The 14,207-nt window shown below is 48.5% G+C and overlaps 1 protein-coding gene across 3 annotated transcripts in view; it reads left to right on the top strand.

Moving 5' to 3' along the window:
* syt10 (synaptotagmin X) overlaps nt 1–14,207 on the top strand; it is a 152,560-nt gene that overhangs the window by 81,922 nt on the left and 56,431 nt on the right. For all 3 annotated transcript variants that reach the window (XM_072484856.1, XM_072484857.1, XM_072484855.1), the window contains exons 3-4: nt 10,385–10,988; nt 12,861–12,981. In XM_072484856.1, coding sequence (XP_072340957.1) covers nt 10,385–10,988; nt 12,861–12,981 — 725 coding nt within the window. The remainder of the gene's footprint in view (nt 1–10,384; nt 10,989–12,860; nt 12,982–14,207) is intronic.

The raw sequence follows: 14,207 nt of genomic DNA, 5'->3' as shown, positions 1-14,207 counted from the left end.
CAGAAGGAGGCCCTTAGGCCCATCGTATCCGTGCCGGCTCTCAGAATGAACAATTCACGGTCAACATTATCTAGTCTCTTTTGCTTTTCTAAATGGCCATATCCCCAAGGGGAATGCCTATACGGAGCTACCATGAATGAAGCAACGCTGTCTGATCCCCTTGGAAGGTGCAATACGCTCTGTGATATCATGAACACTTTGCTAGTTTAACGTTCTAACTGTGCAGTGTAATGCTAATTAGCTCCTCCATTACACAGCCCACACAGGAAGCAATCCTCAATTCCAATGTGGGTCACAGAATGGGTCTGTAGAGTTACAGCCGTTTCCTTCTGAAGAGCTGCAACAGCCAGAATAGGAAAAAAGAGCCTTCTGTGTTGTATTACTCTATGATTTTATGATCATAAGTCCAGAAGACCATGTGAAATAGGAACAGGAGTGAGCCATTCAGCCCTTCGAGGCTACTCCACCATTTAATACGATCATTGCTGATCTAACACTCTCAAAATTCACTTTCCTGTCTTCCCTCCGTAACCCTCAATTCCCCATCTGATTAAAAACTCTCGATCTCAACCTTGAAAATGTTCAAGGACTCGGCCTCAACAGCTTCCTGGGGTGAAGAATTCCAAAGATTCACCACTCTTTCAGAAAATAAATTCTTCCTCAAATCCATCTTAAATAAGCATCCCCTTAATCTGCGACCATGTCCTCTGGTCCTACACACTCCCATGAGTGGAAACATCCTTCCAACATTTACCCTGTGTAACCCCCTAAGAACCTTATATGTTTCAATCACATCACCTCTCATTCTTCTGAACTCCAAGCAGCACAGACCCAACCTGTTTAATCTTTCTTCACATGGCAGTCCCTCCATTCCCACGGTCATCCTAGTAAACCTCCTCTGGGCTGCCTCCAATTATAATTTTTATTTCCTTAATTAAAGTGACCAAAGCTGGACACAGTATTCTAAATGTGGCCTCACTAGTATCTTGTACAGTTGCAACACCACCTCTTTACTTTTATACTCCAGCCCCCTTGAAATAAATGCCAGAATTCCATTTGCCTTTCCTATTACCTTCTGCACCTTATGCTAACTTTCTGGGTTTCATGAACAGGGACCTTGTCATGATATTTAGATCAGCATATCATGGTGCAATCAAACACACACTGATGGACATGCAGTAGGACCAACCAACACACACACAACATCGCAGCCAATCACCAGTGAGAGCACACACACTATAAAAACAGGGGACACTACAGTTCCCGCTCATTCCAGCAGCAGCCAGCTCAGAGCACCGAGCTCAGAGCCTGCCACTCAGACATTCACCATGTGCTGAGTGCCTCACCCAGGTAGTCATAGGACAGGGTCCACAGATTAGCTGGTAATGCACGTACCCAAGTTAGCAGTGTGCTGGTATAGTTAAGTAGTAAATAAAATTGAGTTACACCATCTCCAGCCGTGTTGGATCGTTTGTACACCAGAACACCCAACGCGACATGATACCAGAAGTGGACGCAAGCCAGCGCCTGTGAGACCTACCTGCAACGTATCAACAATCCGCCGTCCTGCACCATGGAGAACATCAACCCGCCGCCGCCGCTCCGAATCGCTGGCAATCTCGGGGTCAATTGGAAACTGTTCAAGCAGCGCTTCCAACTCTTCCTCGAGGCCACAGACAGGGAGAGTGCATCGGACACCAGGAGGATTGCCCTTCTTCTCTCCACGGCGGGGCAACACGCCATCCACATCTTTAACTCCCTTACATTTACGGACGGCGAGGACAAAACCAAATACAAGACGGTGCTCCTGAAGTTCGACGAACACTTCAGCGTTGAAGTAAACAAGAGCTTCGAGAGGTACCTGTTCCAGCAGCGCCTGCAAGGTAAGTACGAACCTTTCCAGTCTTACTTAACACATCCTCGTGCAGTCCTGCAGCTATGGGACCACCTCTGACTCCATGATAAGTGACCAGATAGTATTCGGAGTCAGGTCGGACACCCTGCGCCAGCAGCTCCTTTGGGTCAAGCAACTCACCCTGGCGACTGCCGTCGAGACCTGCGTCCTCCATGAGAATGCCACCAGCCGGTACTCACACATCCAGGCAGCCGAAACGGCATGGCATGAGGCGGAGCGGGTCCAGACAATCGACTACCTCCCGGGCTGCGGCCTGGAGGAGGCCGGCCATTTCGCGCGCTTTCCGAGGACTCCCGCGCTTGTACGCGCCAAAAGAGGGGATGTTGACACAGAGGAACGCGATGCGCAGGCGCGCACTATGCGCGGTGGCACAACAAATGCACTGATGTCATGACGTGCGGCAACTGTGGCTCCACCCATTTAATGCGGCAATCTCCTGCCAAAGCGCGACAATGCCTACGCTGTGGCAGGTTGGGCCACTACACTGCCTGCTGTCGAGCAGCTCACCCTGCCAACTCGTACCCGTTTAACCAGCCTCGCAGAAACGTTCGGGCAATTCAACCCACGTTCACCGAGTCCGATCCCGACGTCACACAGATCAATGACACTGAGGACAGGGAGCCCTTCCGCGTTGCTGTCATCAACAAGAACAAGCTGTCCCCGAGTCCAATGCACCAGCCGCTGTCAGTGCACAGCATTGATCCGGACGACGAGTGGTGTGCCACCCTGACGGTCATCCGATCCCAGATCAGATTCTGCCTGGACACTGGTGCCTCCGCCAATCTCCTCACATGGTCAGCATTCCAGACCCTGAAGGTTAAACCACCTATTCTGCCATCCAACTGTCAACTCGTTGACAATAATGGCAACGTCATCCCCGCCACGGGGTCGTGCCAGCTCGAAGTGACACACAACTCACGTAAAGCCACACTACCATTCGGAATCGTGGGCTCCTCAAAGGACTCTCTGCTAGGCGTACAGGCGTGCAAAATCCTCCACCTCGTTCGGCGTGTACACTCTCTCTCTCCAGAAGGCTCGTCTGATTTCCCAGATGCAGACTTTAGGGCGCAGCTCAACTCAATCCTCACGCACAACCAGGATGTTTTCGAGGGCATGGGCACACTGCCCTATTCGTACAAAATCCGGCTTAAACAGGATGCCACCCCGGTAGTTCACGCACCTTGCAGGGTCCCAGCACCCCTCAAGGACCGCCTCAAGCAGCAGCTGCAGGACCTTCAGGACCAAGGAGTGCTTTCCCGGGTAACGGAGCCGACTCCATGGGTCAGCTCCATGGTGTGCGTCAAGAAGCCTTCCGGCGAGCTCCGGATCTGTATAGACCCAAAAGACTTAAATCGCAACATAATGAGGGAACATTACCCTATACCCAAACGTGTGGAGATCACGAGAGATGGCTCGGGCAAAAATATTCACCAAGCTTGATGCCTCGAAGGGTTTTTGGCAGATTCAATTGTATCAGTCCAGCCGGAAGCTGTGCACTTTCAACACTCCATTTGGCAGATACTGCAACAATAGGATGCCATTTGGCATCATATCGGCCTCTGAAGTGTTCAATCGCATCATGGAACAGATGATGGAGGGCATCGAAGGGGTGCGCGTCTATGTAGATGACATCATTATTTGGTCCGCCACACCGCAGGAGCACATCAGTCGCCTCCAGCGCGTCTTTAAACGGATACGGGACCAGGGCCTGCGTCTTAACCGAGTCAAATGCTCTTTTGGACAAACCGAGCTGAAGTTCCTGGGGGGCCACATCTTCCAGTTGGGGGTGCGGCCGGATGCCGACAAGGTGGCAACCATCACGCCCATGCAGAAGCCCACAGACAAGGAGGCGGTGCTACGCTTTCTCGGAATGGTCAACTTCCTAGGGAAGTTCATTCCCAACCTTGCTTCCCACACTACAGCTCTCTGGCACCTTGTCAAGAAGACAACTGAATTCCAGTGGCTTCCCACCCACCAGCGTGAATGGGAGGAGCTCAAGGTCAAGCTCACCATCGCCCCGGTACTGGCGTTTTTCGATCCTGCAAGGGAGGCGAAAATCTCGACTGACGCCAGCCAGTCCGGCATTGGGGCGGTCCTCCTGCAACGGGATGACGCCTCATCATGGGCCCCAGTCGCCTATGCGTCACGGGCCATGACCCCCACAGAGCAGCGCTATGCGCAGATTGAAAAGGAGTGCCTAGGCCTGTTGACTGGCGTTGACAAGTTCCACGACTATGTGCATGGCCTTCCCCAGTTCACCGTGGAGACTGACCATCGCCCGCTGGTTGGCATCATTCAAAAGGACCTCAACTATATGACCCCTCACCTCCAGCGCATTCTGCTCAAACTCCGGAGGTACGACTTTCAACTTGTCTACACCCCGGGTAAGGATCTCATCATAGCAGATGCTCTGTCCAGGGCAGTCAACACACCGTCCGGCCCTGAGAGGTTCGTTTGCCAAGTCGACGCACATGTAGCCTTCACTTCTGCCAATCTGCCGGCCACTGATGCACGCCTGGCCCACATTTGACGTGAGACTGCGGCCGACCCCCTTCTGCTACGTGTGATGCGCCACATGACGGACGGGTGGCTCAAGGGACAATACCCACAGTTTTACAACGTTCGGAACGACTTGGTAGTCGTTGATGGTGTCCTCCTGAAGCTGGACCGCATCGTGATCCCACACAGCATGCACCGGCTTGTCTTAGAACAACTGCATGAAGGCCATGTCGGCGTTGAGAAGTGCCAGCGGAGAGCCCGAGAGGCTGTGTACTGGCCGGGAATAAGTGAGGACATTGCTAACACTGTGCTCAATTGCCCCACCTGTCAGCGGTTTCAGCCGGCACAACCCCGTGAGACCCTTCAGCCCCATGAGTTGGTCACGTTCCCCTGGTCGAAGGTGGGCGTGGACCTGTTCCATGCGCTCGGCAGGGAATACATCATCATCATCGGCTACTTTTCCAGCTATCCAGAGGTCATACGCCTGCACGACACCTCGTCATCGGCTGTCATCCGGGCCTGCAAAGAGACCTTTGCTCGCCACGGCATTCCGCTCACCGTGATGTCAGACAATGGCCCCTGCTTTGCGAGTCAGGAATGGTCTTCCTTTGCCAGCTCATACAACTTCACACACGTGACATCCAGTCCTCTGCATCCTAAGTCGAACGGCAAAGCAGAAAAGGGCGTCCATATCGTTAAAAGGCTCCTCTGCAAGGCTCCTGATGCAGGATCTGACTTCTGCCTCGCCTTGCTGGCCTATCGCTCGGCCCCACTGTCCACGGGCCTATTGCCGGCCCAGCTGCTTATGGGTCGCACCATCAGGACCACTGTGCCATCCATTCACGTCCCAGACCTCGACCATGCTCCGGTACTTCGGTGGATGCAGCAACAGCGTGAGCAACAAAAGGCGACACATGATGCTCGGGCGACTGACCTTCCTGCCCTGGAGCCGGAGATAATGTCCGCATACACCTTCCGGAGGGCGGCTGGTCGACAACCGCTGAGGTTCTCCGACAGATAGCTCATTGCTTGTTTCTGGTTTGTCTGCCTGATGGCTCCATTCGCCGCCGCAATCGGCGCGCCCTTCGTCTGGTTCCGCGCTCGCTACGTGATCCTGCACCGGTGCCACGCCCTCCTGTTGTCCCTGCAATGGACTTTGTTGACCTTCAGGACACCCTGCATCCTCCTCACTCGACCGTGGCCCGGCCCATTCCTCAGCCGGTGGATCCTGACCCACCCTTGAGGCGGTCAACCCGAATTCGTCGCCCACCTGAGAGACTTAATTTATGAACCTTTACATATTGGACTCACTGACTTGTTCTGACATACTGTTTTTGACTTTTTGCCATACTGTTTAAGATTTTGTTACTGTTTGTTAATGACATTGATTTCGTTCTTGGTGTAACATAGTTAGTTTCTGCACCTGGCACCTTCCTGTGTATATAGTATAGCCACATGTACATATTGTTGTAAATATTGCACACACATGATTAGATGCACTCACCACACTTCTTTATTTATTATCATGTAGGCACATATTCTTTGCGAAGAGGGGGGATGTCATGATATTTAGATCAGCATATCATGGTGCAATCAAACACACACTGATGGACATGCAGTAGGACCAACCAACACACACACAACATCGCAGCCAATCACCAGTGAGAGCACACGCACTATAAAAACAGGGGACACTACAGTTCCCGCTCATTCCAGCAGCAGCCAGCTCAGAGCACCGAGCTCAGAGCCTGCCACTCAGACATTCACCATGTGCTGAGTGCCTCACCCAGATAGTAATAGGACAGGGTCCACACATTAGCTGGTAATGCACGTACCCAAGTTAGCAGTGTGCTGTTAGAGTTAAGTAGTAAATAAAATTGAGTTACACCATCTCCAGCCGTGTTGGATCGTTTGTACACCAGAACACCCAACACGACAGACCTCAGAGTCCCTCTCTGCTACAGCTTTCTGCAGTTTCTCTCAACTCCCAGTGTGATTTGCAGAACAGGCTTACATTTATAAAATAATTATTAAAACTCCCACTGAAAAATTTCTCCAATTATTCCAAAGTTTCAATAATTTGTATGGTAAATTGGTAATTAATTTTTAATGTCAATAGGGATTAAGACAGAGTTGGCATACCTAATTTCCTACATAAATGTAATGCCAGGATAAGCAGCACACTGCAACTAATGGTGATTAAACAATAAATCAATTAAATATTCCCTTTAATTCCTGGATTAGCTGAGTAATGGAGCAGTCACTTATTATTACACTGTGAAATTAGGCTGTTAAACCAGCTCAGTGTTAATAATATTACAGCTTGTATTCTACCATCCAAAGAACCAGCGTTGAACTGTGTCACTTCATTTCCAAAACCTCCCTAAAGCGTTTCCCATTAAGTCTTTGGGAAAGTAAAGGGGAATGGATACTGTTGACTGTAACAACTTGTTTCACCCAGCCTAGAACAGTAGGTCCAGAGGGCACTGGAAGGGGGAAATCTCAAAACTAACATGCGGAATCAAAGAGCTGAATCTTAACTCCTAAAGGGGGTCGGTCGGGGTCAGGTAAGATGTTAAAATCAACCCCAATCAGGGTTTATCAGAGGCAACACAAGGGGTAGCCAACCATCTGTATCCCATGAGATAGGCTGGCGATTTAAATATTTTAATGAGGCTGGATTTGACCTGCTTTGCAGTTTGAACAGTGGCGACCCATGGTTTCCAGACATCAGAAAACTTGGCAACTTCAGAGAAGATGTAAGTACCTTACTAGCACTGCTTGTGGGACAAGAGAGGGAGGCGGGAGAGCTTCCCCCACAAGCTCTCCCATTCAGATCTTCCTCCATGTAAATACACCATCCAACCCGGGATTCCATTAGCAACTATAGCCTCCCTACCTGTACCTGTAGCCTCATGAGCTGTAACCATAGCCTCCCTATCTGTACCTGTAACCTCATTACCTGTAACCATAGCCTCCCTACCTGTACCCTCAGCCTCTCTACCTGTTCTGTAACCTCATTACCTGTAACCATAGCCTCCTTACCTGTACCCTCAGCCTCTATACCTGTAGCCTCATTATCTGTAACCATAGCCTCCCTAGCTGTACCCTCAGCTTCTCTACCTATACCTGCAGCCTCCCTACCTGTGCCCACAGCCTCTCCACCTGTACCCACATCTTCCCTCCCCATACCTGCAGCCCAGCTATCTGTACCCACTGCCTCACCAACTGTACCTATATCACCCCTACCTGTACCCACAGCCTCACTACCTGTATCCATAACCTCCCTACCCATACCCACAGACTCCATTCCTGTACCTGCAGCCTCTCCACCTGTCCCCGCAGTCTCACTACCCATACCTCTACTCCCAGCCACCATACCTGTACCAGCAGCCTCCCCACCTGTACCCACAGCCTCACTACCTATATCCATAGCTTCGCTACCTGAACCGTAGCCTCACTAATAATAATAATAATCTTTATTAGTGTCACAACTAGGCTGCAATGCAGATGCCGTGAAAATCCCCTAGATGCCACACTCCGGCGCCTTTTCGGGTACACTGAGGGAGAATTCAGAATATCTAATTCACCTAACAGCACATCTTTCGGGACTTGTGGGAGGAAACCCTAAGACCCGGAGGAAACCACGCAGACACGGGGAGAATGTGCGACTCCACACAGACTGTGACCCAACCAGGAATTAAATCCGAGTCCCTGGCACTGTGAAGCAACAGTGCTAACCACTGTGTTACCGTGTCAACTGTACATGCAGCCTCACTACCTCTACACAGCCTCCCTACCTGTACTCGCAGCCACCCTATCTGTACCCACAGCTTTCCTACCTGTACCCATAGTCTCACTACCTGTACTAACAGCCTTCCTATCTGTACTCACAACCTCACATACATTTACCCATAGCCTCCCTATCTGCACTCTTAGACTCCCCTACCTTGTACCCTCAGGCTCCCTACCTGTACCCACAGCCTCCCTACCTGTACCCTCAGCCTCCCTACCTTGTACCCTCAGGCTCCCTACCTGTACCCACAGCCTCCCTACCTGTACCCTCAGTCTCCCTACCTATACCCTCAGCCTCAATACCTGCATCTGCAACCTGCCTAGCTGTACCCACAACTTTCCAACCTTTACCCCCAACCTCCGACCTGTAACTTTAGCATACATACCTGTACTCCCAGCCTCCCAGCCTGTACCTGTAGCATCCCTACCTGTATTCATAACCTCCCTACCTGAACCCTCAGCCTCCCTAAATGGATCCTCAGCCTCCCTACCTGGGCCCTCAGTCTACTACCTGCACCACAACATGGGCTGGTTTAGCTCACTTGGCTAGACAGCTGGTTCTTGATGCACAGCAAGGCCAGAGCGTGGGTTCAATTCCCATACTGACTGAGGTTATTCATGAAGGCCCCGCCTTCTCAACCTTTCCCTCACCTGAGGTGTGGTGATCCTCAGGTTAAATCACCACCAGGCAGCTCTCCCCTGTCGATGGGGAAAGCAGTCTATGGTCATCTGGCCCATAGGCCCATAACCCCGGTAGGTAGGGCCTATGATCCCTACCTGTACCTATACCATCCCTACATGTACCCACATCACCCTGTCTGTACCTTCAGCCTCCCTGCACCTGTAGCATTGCTACCTGTACACATTGCCTCCCTAACTGTACTCTCAATCTCCCTGCCTGTACCTGCAACCTCCCTACCTGGCCCCTCAGCCAACTACCTTGCCCCGCAGCCTCCCTACCTTTACCTACAACCAGCTATCCCGCAACTGCAGCCTCCTTCCGAGTTCACTCTGACTGACTGGGAGCTACGCCTGTCAATCTGCTGACTTCCAGGTGGGTACATTATTGTAAAAAAAAAAATACATACACTATGTCAAAAAAACTCTACGGAATCCAGGATAATAAAACTCATCCTCTCTGCTCATCAAACGTGTATCAAATTGAGACCAATATTTCAATGAGCGAGTTTTCCATTTATAGACCAGACACCCCTGGGAAATGGTGGAAACAGAAAATGTTGATTCACCCATGTGTAATTTGAGAGATTGCTTCCCAATTTATATTCTGGAACACTGTATGCATGTAATTTAAAGTATGACATGTTGTGAGTGGAGTTTGTCTGGGATCAACGGGTGTGTTTGGATCTGTAATCCCAAATCTGTCCACCACTGGGGGTTTCCCTCACCCCCCCCGTCTGGGTCTGTTGTTGACACATTGATAGAGATTGATCACTGTGATTGGTCAATAACTCCATTTTTGTTTTATCATGTGTTTGCATGTACAACAGAAGATGACCAAAATGGACCCTCCTATACGAAGCACATGTTTGTCAATCAGCAACCACAGCATTCCCTTAGTGCCAGCACTCTCACCTCTGAGTCGGAAGGTTGTGGCTTCAAGTCTGACTCCAGGAATTTGAGTACAGTGCCAGAATATTTCAGCCATTCCCACTGGCAGGATCTTCTGGTCGCGCCGACAGCGAACTCTTGTTCCGTGTTTCCTGGGAGGGGGAGAGGGCGTGTCCTGTGGTGCCCTGGCCCATATTTATCCCTCAATCAATATCTAAAATGAGATTATCTGGTAATTATTACATTGCTGCTTGTGGGAGCTTGCTGTGCTCACATTGACCTGCCACATTTCCTGCAATACAACAACGACCACACTTCAAAAGTAGTTCATTGGCTGGAAAGCACATTGGAACATCCTAAAGTCGTGAAAAAAAACTCTCTAACTGCAAGTCTGCCTTTCTTAAGAGTGTTGACAGAGTTTAAGCTTATGAGCTACTCATTTTGATATCAGATTTTCTTTCTGTCGGTTGAGGAGAAGAAGGGGATACTAAATCTTGCAAAAAATCTGCATCTGATACAACTTTGATTTAATCTGAATTGAAAGTAATAACTGTACAGTGATATTAAGATTGATTCATAAGGGAGTGACCCATCTATCTTTTGCAGGCATAATTCCTTCAGAAGGCATTTACCCAGACAAATGCATGTTTCCAGTGTTGATTTCAGCATGGACAGTGTGCAGAGGGACAGTTTGCAGAGGGACAGTTTGCAAAGGGACAGTTTACAGAGAGGAGTGACAACTACCAGCATCGGACGAATTAAACCGGAGCTCTACAAACAGAAGTCAGTCGACTCACAGGATGGTGAGAAAGAGGATGTGAAAACCAGTGGAAAGCTAAACCTTACTCTGAAGTATGATTATGAGAACGAGCATTTGGTTGTAACAATTCTCAAATCCTTGGACTTGCCAGCAAAAGACTTCTCTGGAACCTCGGATCCTTACGTTAAGATTTACCTGCTTCCAGATCGGAAAAAGAAATTCCAGACTCGGGTTCACAGAAAGACACTCAATCCCATCTTTAATGAGACATTTCAGTTTCCCGTGCCGTTAGACCATCTCAACAACAGGAAGCTGCATTTCAGTGTTTTTGACTTTGATCGATTTTCTAGACACGACATGATTGGAGAGGTAATTGTGGATAACCTGTTCGAGTTGTTCGACATTCCCAAAGAAGACACAATCTGGAGAGATATAATTTGTGTCAAAACAGTGAGTATGATTGTTGGCAATAATGGAAACCTTATCACCTGTAATGTTCCCAGGTATCCAGTTGGTAATATGCTTGCTTCTTAGTCTAGAGGTTTGTGGGTTCAAGACCCACTCCAGCACACAGGCACAACGTTGCAGTGCTCTACAATGGAAGAGTGACACTGAAATTGATATTTAACCATTTTGCAAATTAGGTGGTAGGCAACCAACGATGTTGGAGTTATTTGAATAAAAAAGAAATTTGGGCATGAAAAGGGGGAAATGGCTATTGCCCAAATTAAGAGGTGTTACAACCGCCTCAGGGGCCAAACCCTATATTGTATATGGTTCCCCTCCTACACCTTGGAATATGAACTCCCCAGGCGATTGGGGGGGGGGAGGGGGGGCGTGGGCGGAGGCTCCCCCCCCCTAATTGAGATGAATCTCACGGGGTATAAACCCCGGCCTGCTCCCAGGTCGGGAAGGGTGACCCTGTGGCGTGAGTGTAATAATATGTATATAGGTATGCCAGAGAAGGGTTAATTATTACATCTCAGTGTAATTCAAATACCAGGGGGCACCATAGTTCCCAGTATAAATATCAGCCCGCAGGGAATCTTGGGTAGTGTGTTAGCAGAGGAGAAGTATTGATCACAGCTCAGGGAGTCGTTTAGATTAGAGAGAAGTAGCACGAGGACATCGTTAGTTAATACTAGATTATAGATTACTGTTTAACAGACTCAACCTTACTTTATTAGTAGTTATAGCTCTGTAGAGTGTGCAAACTCTATTTAATTTAATCATTATTCAATAAATTAGTTTTGCTTCAATCTAAAGATTGGTGGTTTCTTTATCATCAACTCATCCGACGATTCGGATCACAAGGCAAGGAATAATAACATATTACCACAAAGTATAATATAACAGTGAGGAGTAGTGTAATTGTAGTATTGCGAGTAGAGTAAATAGGCCAATTGTTATCCTGCCCACGTGGAGTCGTATGAAGTCCTTACCATCGGCTATCACAAGAGTTTAAAAACTTAGAGGTTAGAAAAGGACTGCTGATTGGCTATTGCCCAATTTTAGAGTTTAAAGATTGGGGGTTGGGAGGGCTACTGATTTGCTATTGCCCTGTTTGCATGCAGTTATACCCTCCCCATTCTTGCAGTGATATGGTAAACCATAGACACACTTGAACCCGTAGCTCTATGTAGAACATTTTATGTGTCCAAGCCAACACCACTCTGCAAACCAATACCAACACTGTCCATGGGAACTTGTTATATTCATGTTGATTCCTTGGTTTGGCTACAAAACCATAGAATCTACACTTCAGAAACAACTCACTGACTGTGAAGAACTTTGGAACATCCTAAGGCACGATATAAATGTTTATTTATTCCGTTAATGTAAAAGATGTCAAGGCGCTTCACAGGAGCGAGCCACATAAGGAGATATTAGGGCAGGTGATTGAAGGTTTTGGTATAAAGATAACAGAAAATAATCAGCAGGTCAGGTAGCATCCGTTGAAAGAGAAACAAAGTTGATGTTTCAAGTCCAATATGATTCTCCTTCAGAACTGAAGGGTGCCAAAGGAGAGTCATATTTGACTCAAAGTATTAATTCTGTTTTTCTTGCCACAGATGCTGCCTGACCTGTTGAGTAGTTCCAGAACTTTGTTTTATTTCAGATTTCCAGCATCTGCAGTATTTTGCTTTTTTTTCCCCAAGGATGTCGGACAAGCAGTGTGACGAATCAGGTATTCTTTTTGGCGAATAATTCCTTTTAAGTTTTAAATCATCGATTGAGTTCACTACCTCTGAAAGGAACTGAAAGGTCAATACCTTGGAGATGTTAAAAGTGTAGCTTTAATTCTTTTTTCTCTTCTGTTAGGAAAGCGTGGATTTAGGGGAGATTATGTTTTCTCTTTGCTACCTTCCAACAGCTGGTCGAATGACACTGACCGTCATTAAATGCAGGAACCTTAAAGCCATGGACATTACAGGATTCTCTGGTACGACTGTCAAAGAAACAGAACTCCTGGCAGGGATGGGGGAGGAGCCATTTGGAATAAAACAAATTAATTCAGGGAGCGTTGCAAAGGTGAATGGCAGGAAAAAGTGACCTGATAGAAATGCTATTGAGTCATAGATTCATTACGGCACAGAAAGTCATTTGGCCCATCAAGCCCAAGTTGTTCTCTGCAGAGCAATCTAGTTAGTCCCATTTCCTGCTCTATCTCCGTAGCTCTGTTAGTTTATTTCCCTCAAGTGTCTATCCAAATTCCTGTTGAAATCATTTGTTGTATCTGCTTCCACCACCCTTATAGGCAGTGAGTTCCACATTATTGGCTGTGTGGATGGATTTACAAATTGTCAATGCGCACTAGAGGTCTTTGCTTTATACAAAAAAGTCATTTTGAGTTCTGTGCAACACTGGCAAGGCCAACATTTATTTACTCATCCCCCAAATCCCCTTAGAATGTGGTGGCGGGCATCAGTTTCTTGAACCTACAGTCCATCTGGGGCAGCACGGTAGCATTGTGGAATGCACAATTGCTTCACAGCTCCAGGGTCCCAGGTTCGATTCCGGCTTGGGTCACTGTCTGTGCGGAGTCTGCACATCCTCCCCGTGTGCGCGTGGGTTTCCTCCGGGTGCTCCGGTTTCCTCCCACAGTCCAAAGATGTGCAGGTTAGGTGGATTGGCCATGATAAATTGCCCTTAGTGTCCAAAATTGCCCTTAGTGTTGGGTGGGGTTACTGGGTTATGGGGATCGGGTGGAGGTGTTGACCTTGGGTAGGGTGCTCTTTCCAAGAGCTGGTGCAGACTCGATGGGCCGAATGGCCTCCTTCTGCACTGTAAATTCTATGATAATCTATGATAATCTGGTGTAGGTACACCCACAATGCCGTCAGGGAAAGAATTCCAGGGTTATGATCAAGTGATAGCGAAGGAACAATGATATAGCTCTAAGTTGGATTTTTGTATTACTTGAACGGGAACTTGCAAGTCTTGGTTATCCCATGCTCCTGGTGCCCTTGCCCTTCACGACAACGGAGGTCACGAGTTTGGAAACTGATGCTGAAGGGGCCTTGGTGATATGCTGCAATGAATCTTGTGCATTCATAGAATCATAGAATTTACAGTGCAGTAGGAGGCCATTCGGCCCATCGAGTCTGCACGACCCTTGGAAAGAGCATCGCACCCAAGCCCACACCTCCACCCTATCCCCATAACCCA

The sequence above is a fragment of the Scyliorhinus torazame genome, chromosome 19, assembly GCF_047496885.1.
Source record: "Scyliorhinus torazame isolate Kashiwa2021f chromosome 19, sScyTor2.1, whole genome shotgun sequence".
In the NCBI taxonomy this organism is placed as follows: Eukaryota; Metazoa; Chordata; class Chondrichthyes; order Carcharhiniformes; family Scyliorhinidae; genus Scyliorhinus; species Scyliorhinus torazame.
The sequence above is the reverse complement of the archived record's forward strand: the minus strand, read 5'-3'. Positions and strand labels throughout refer to the sequence as shown.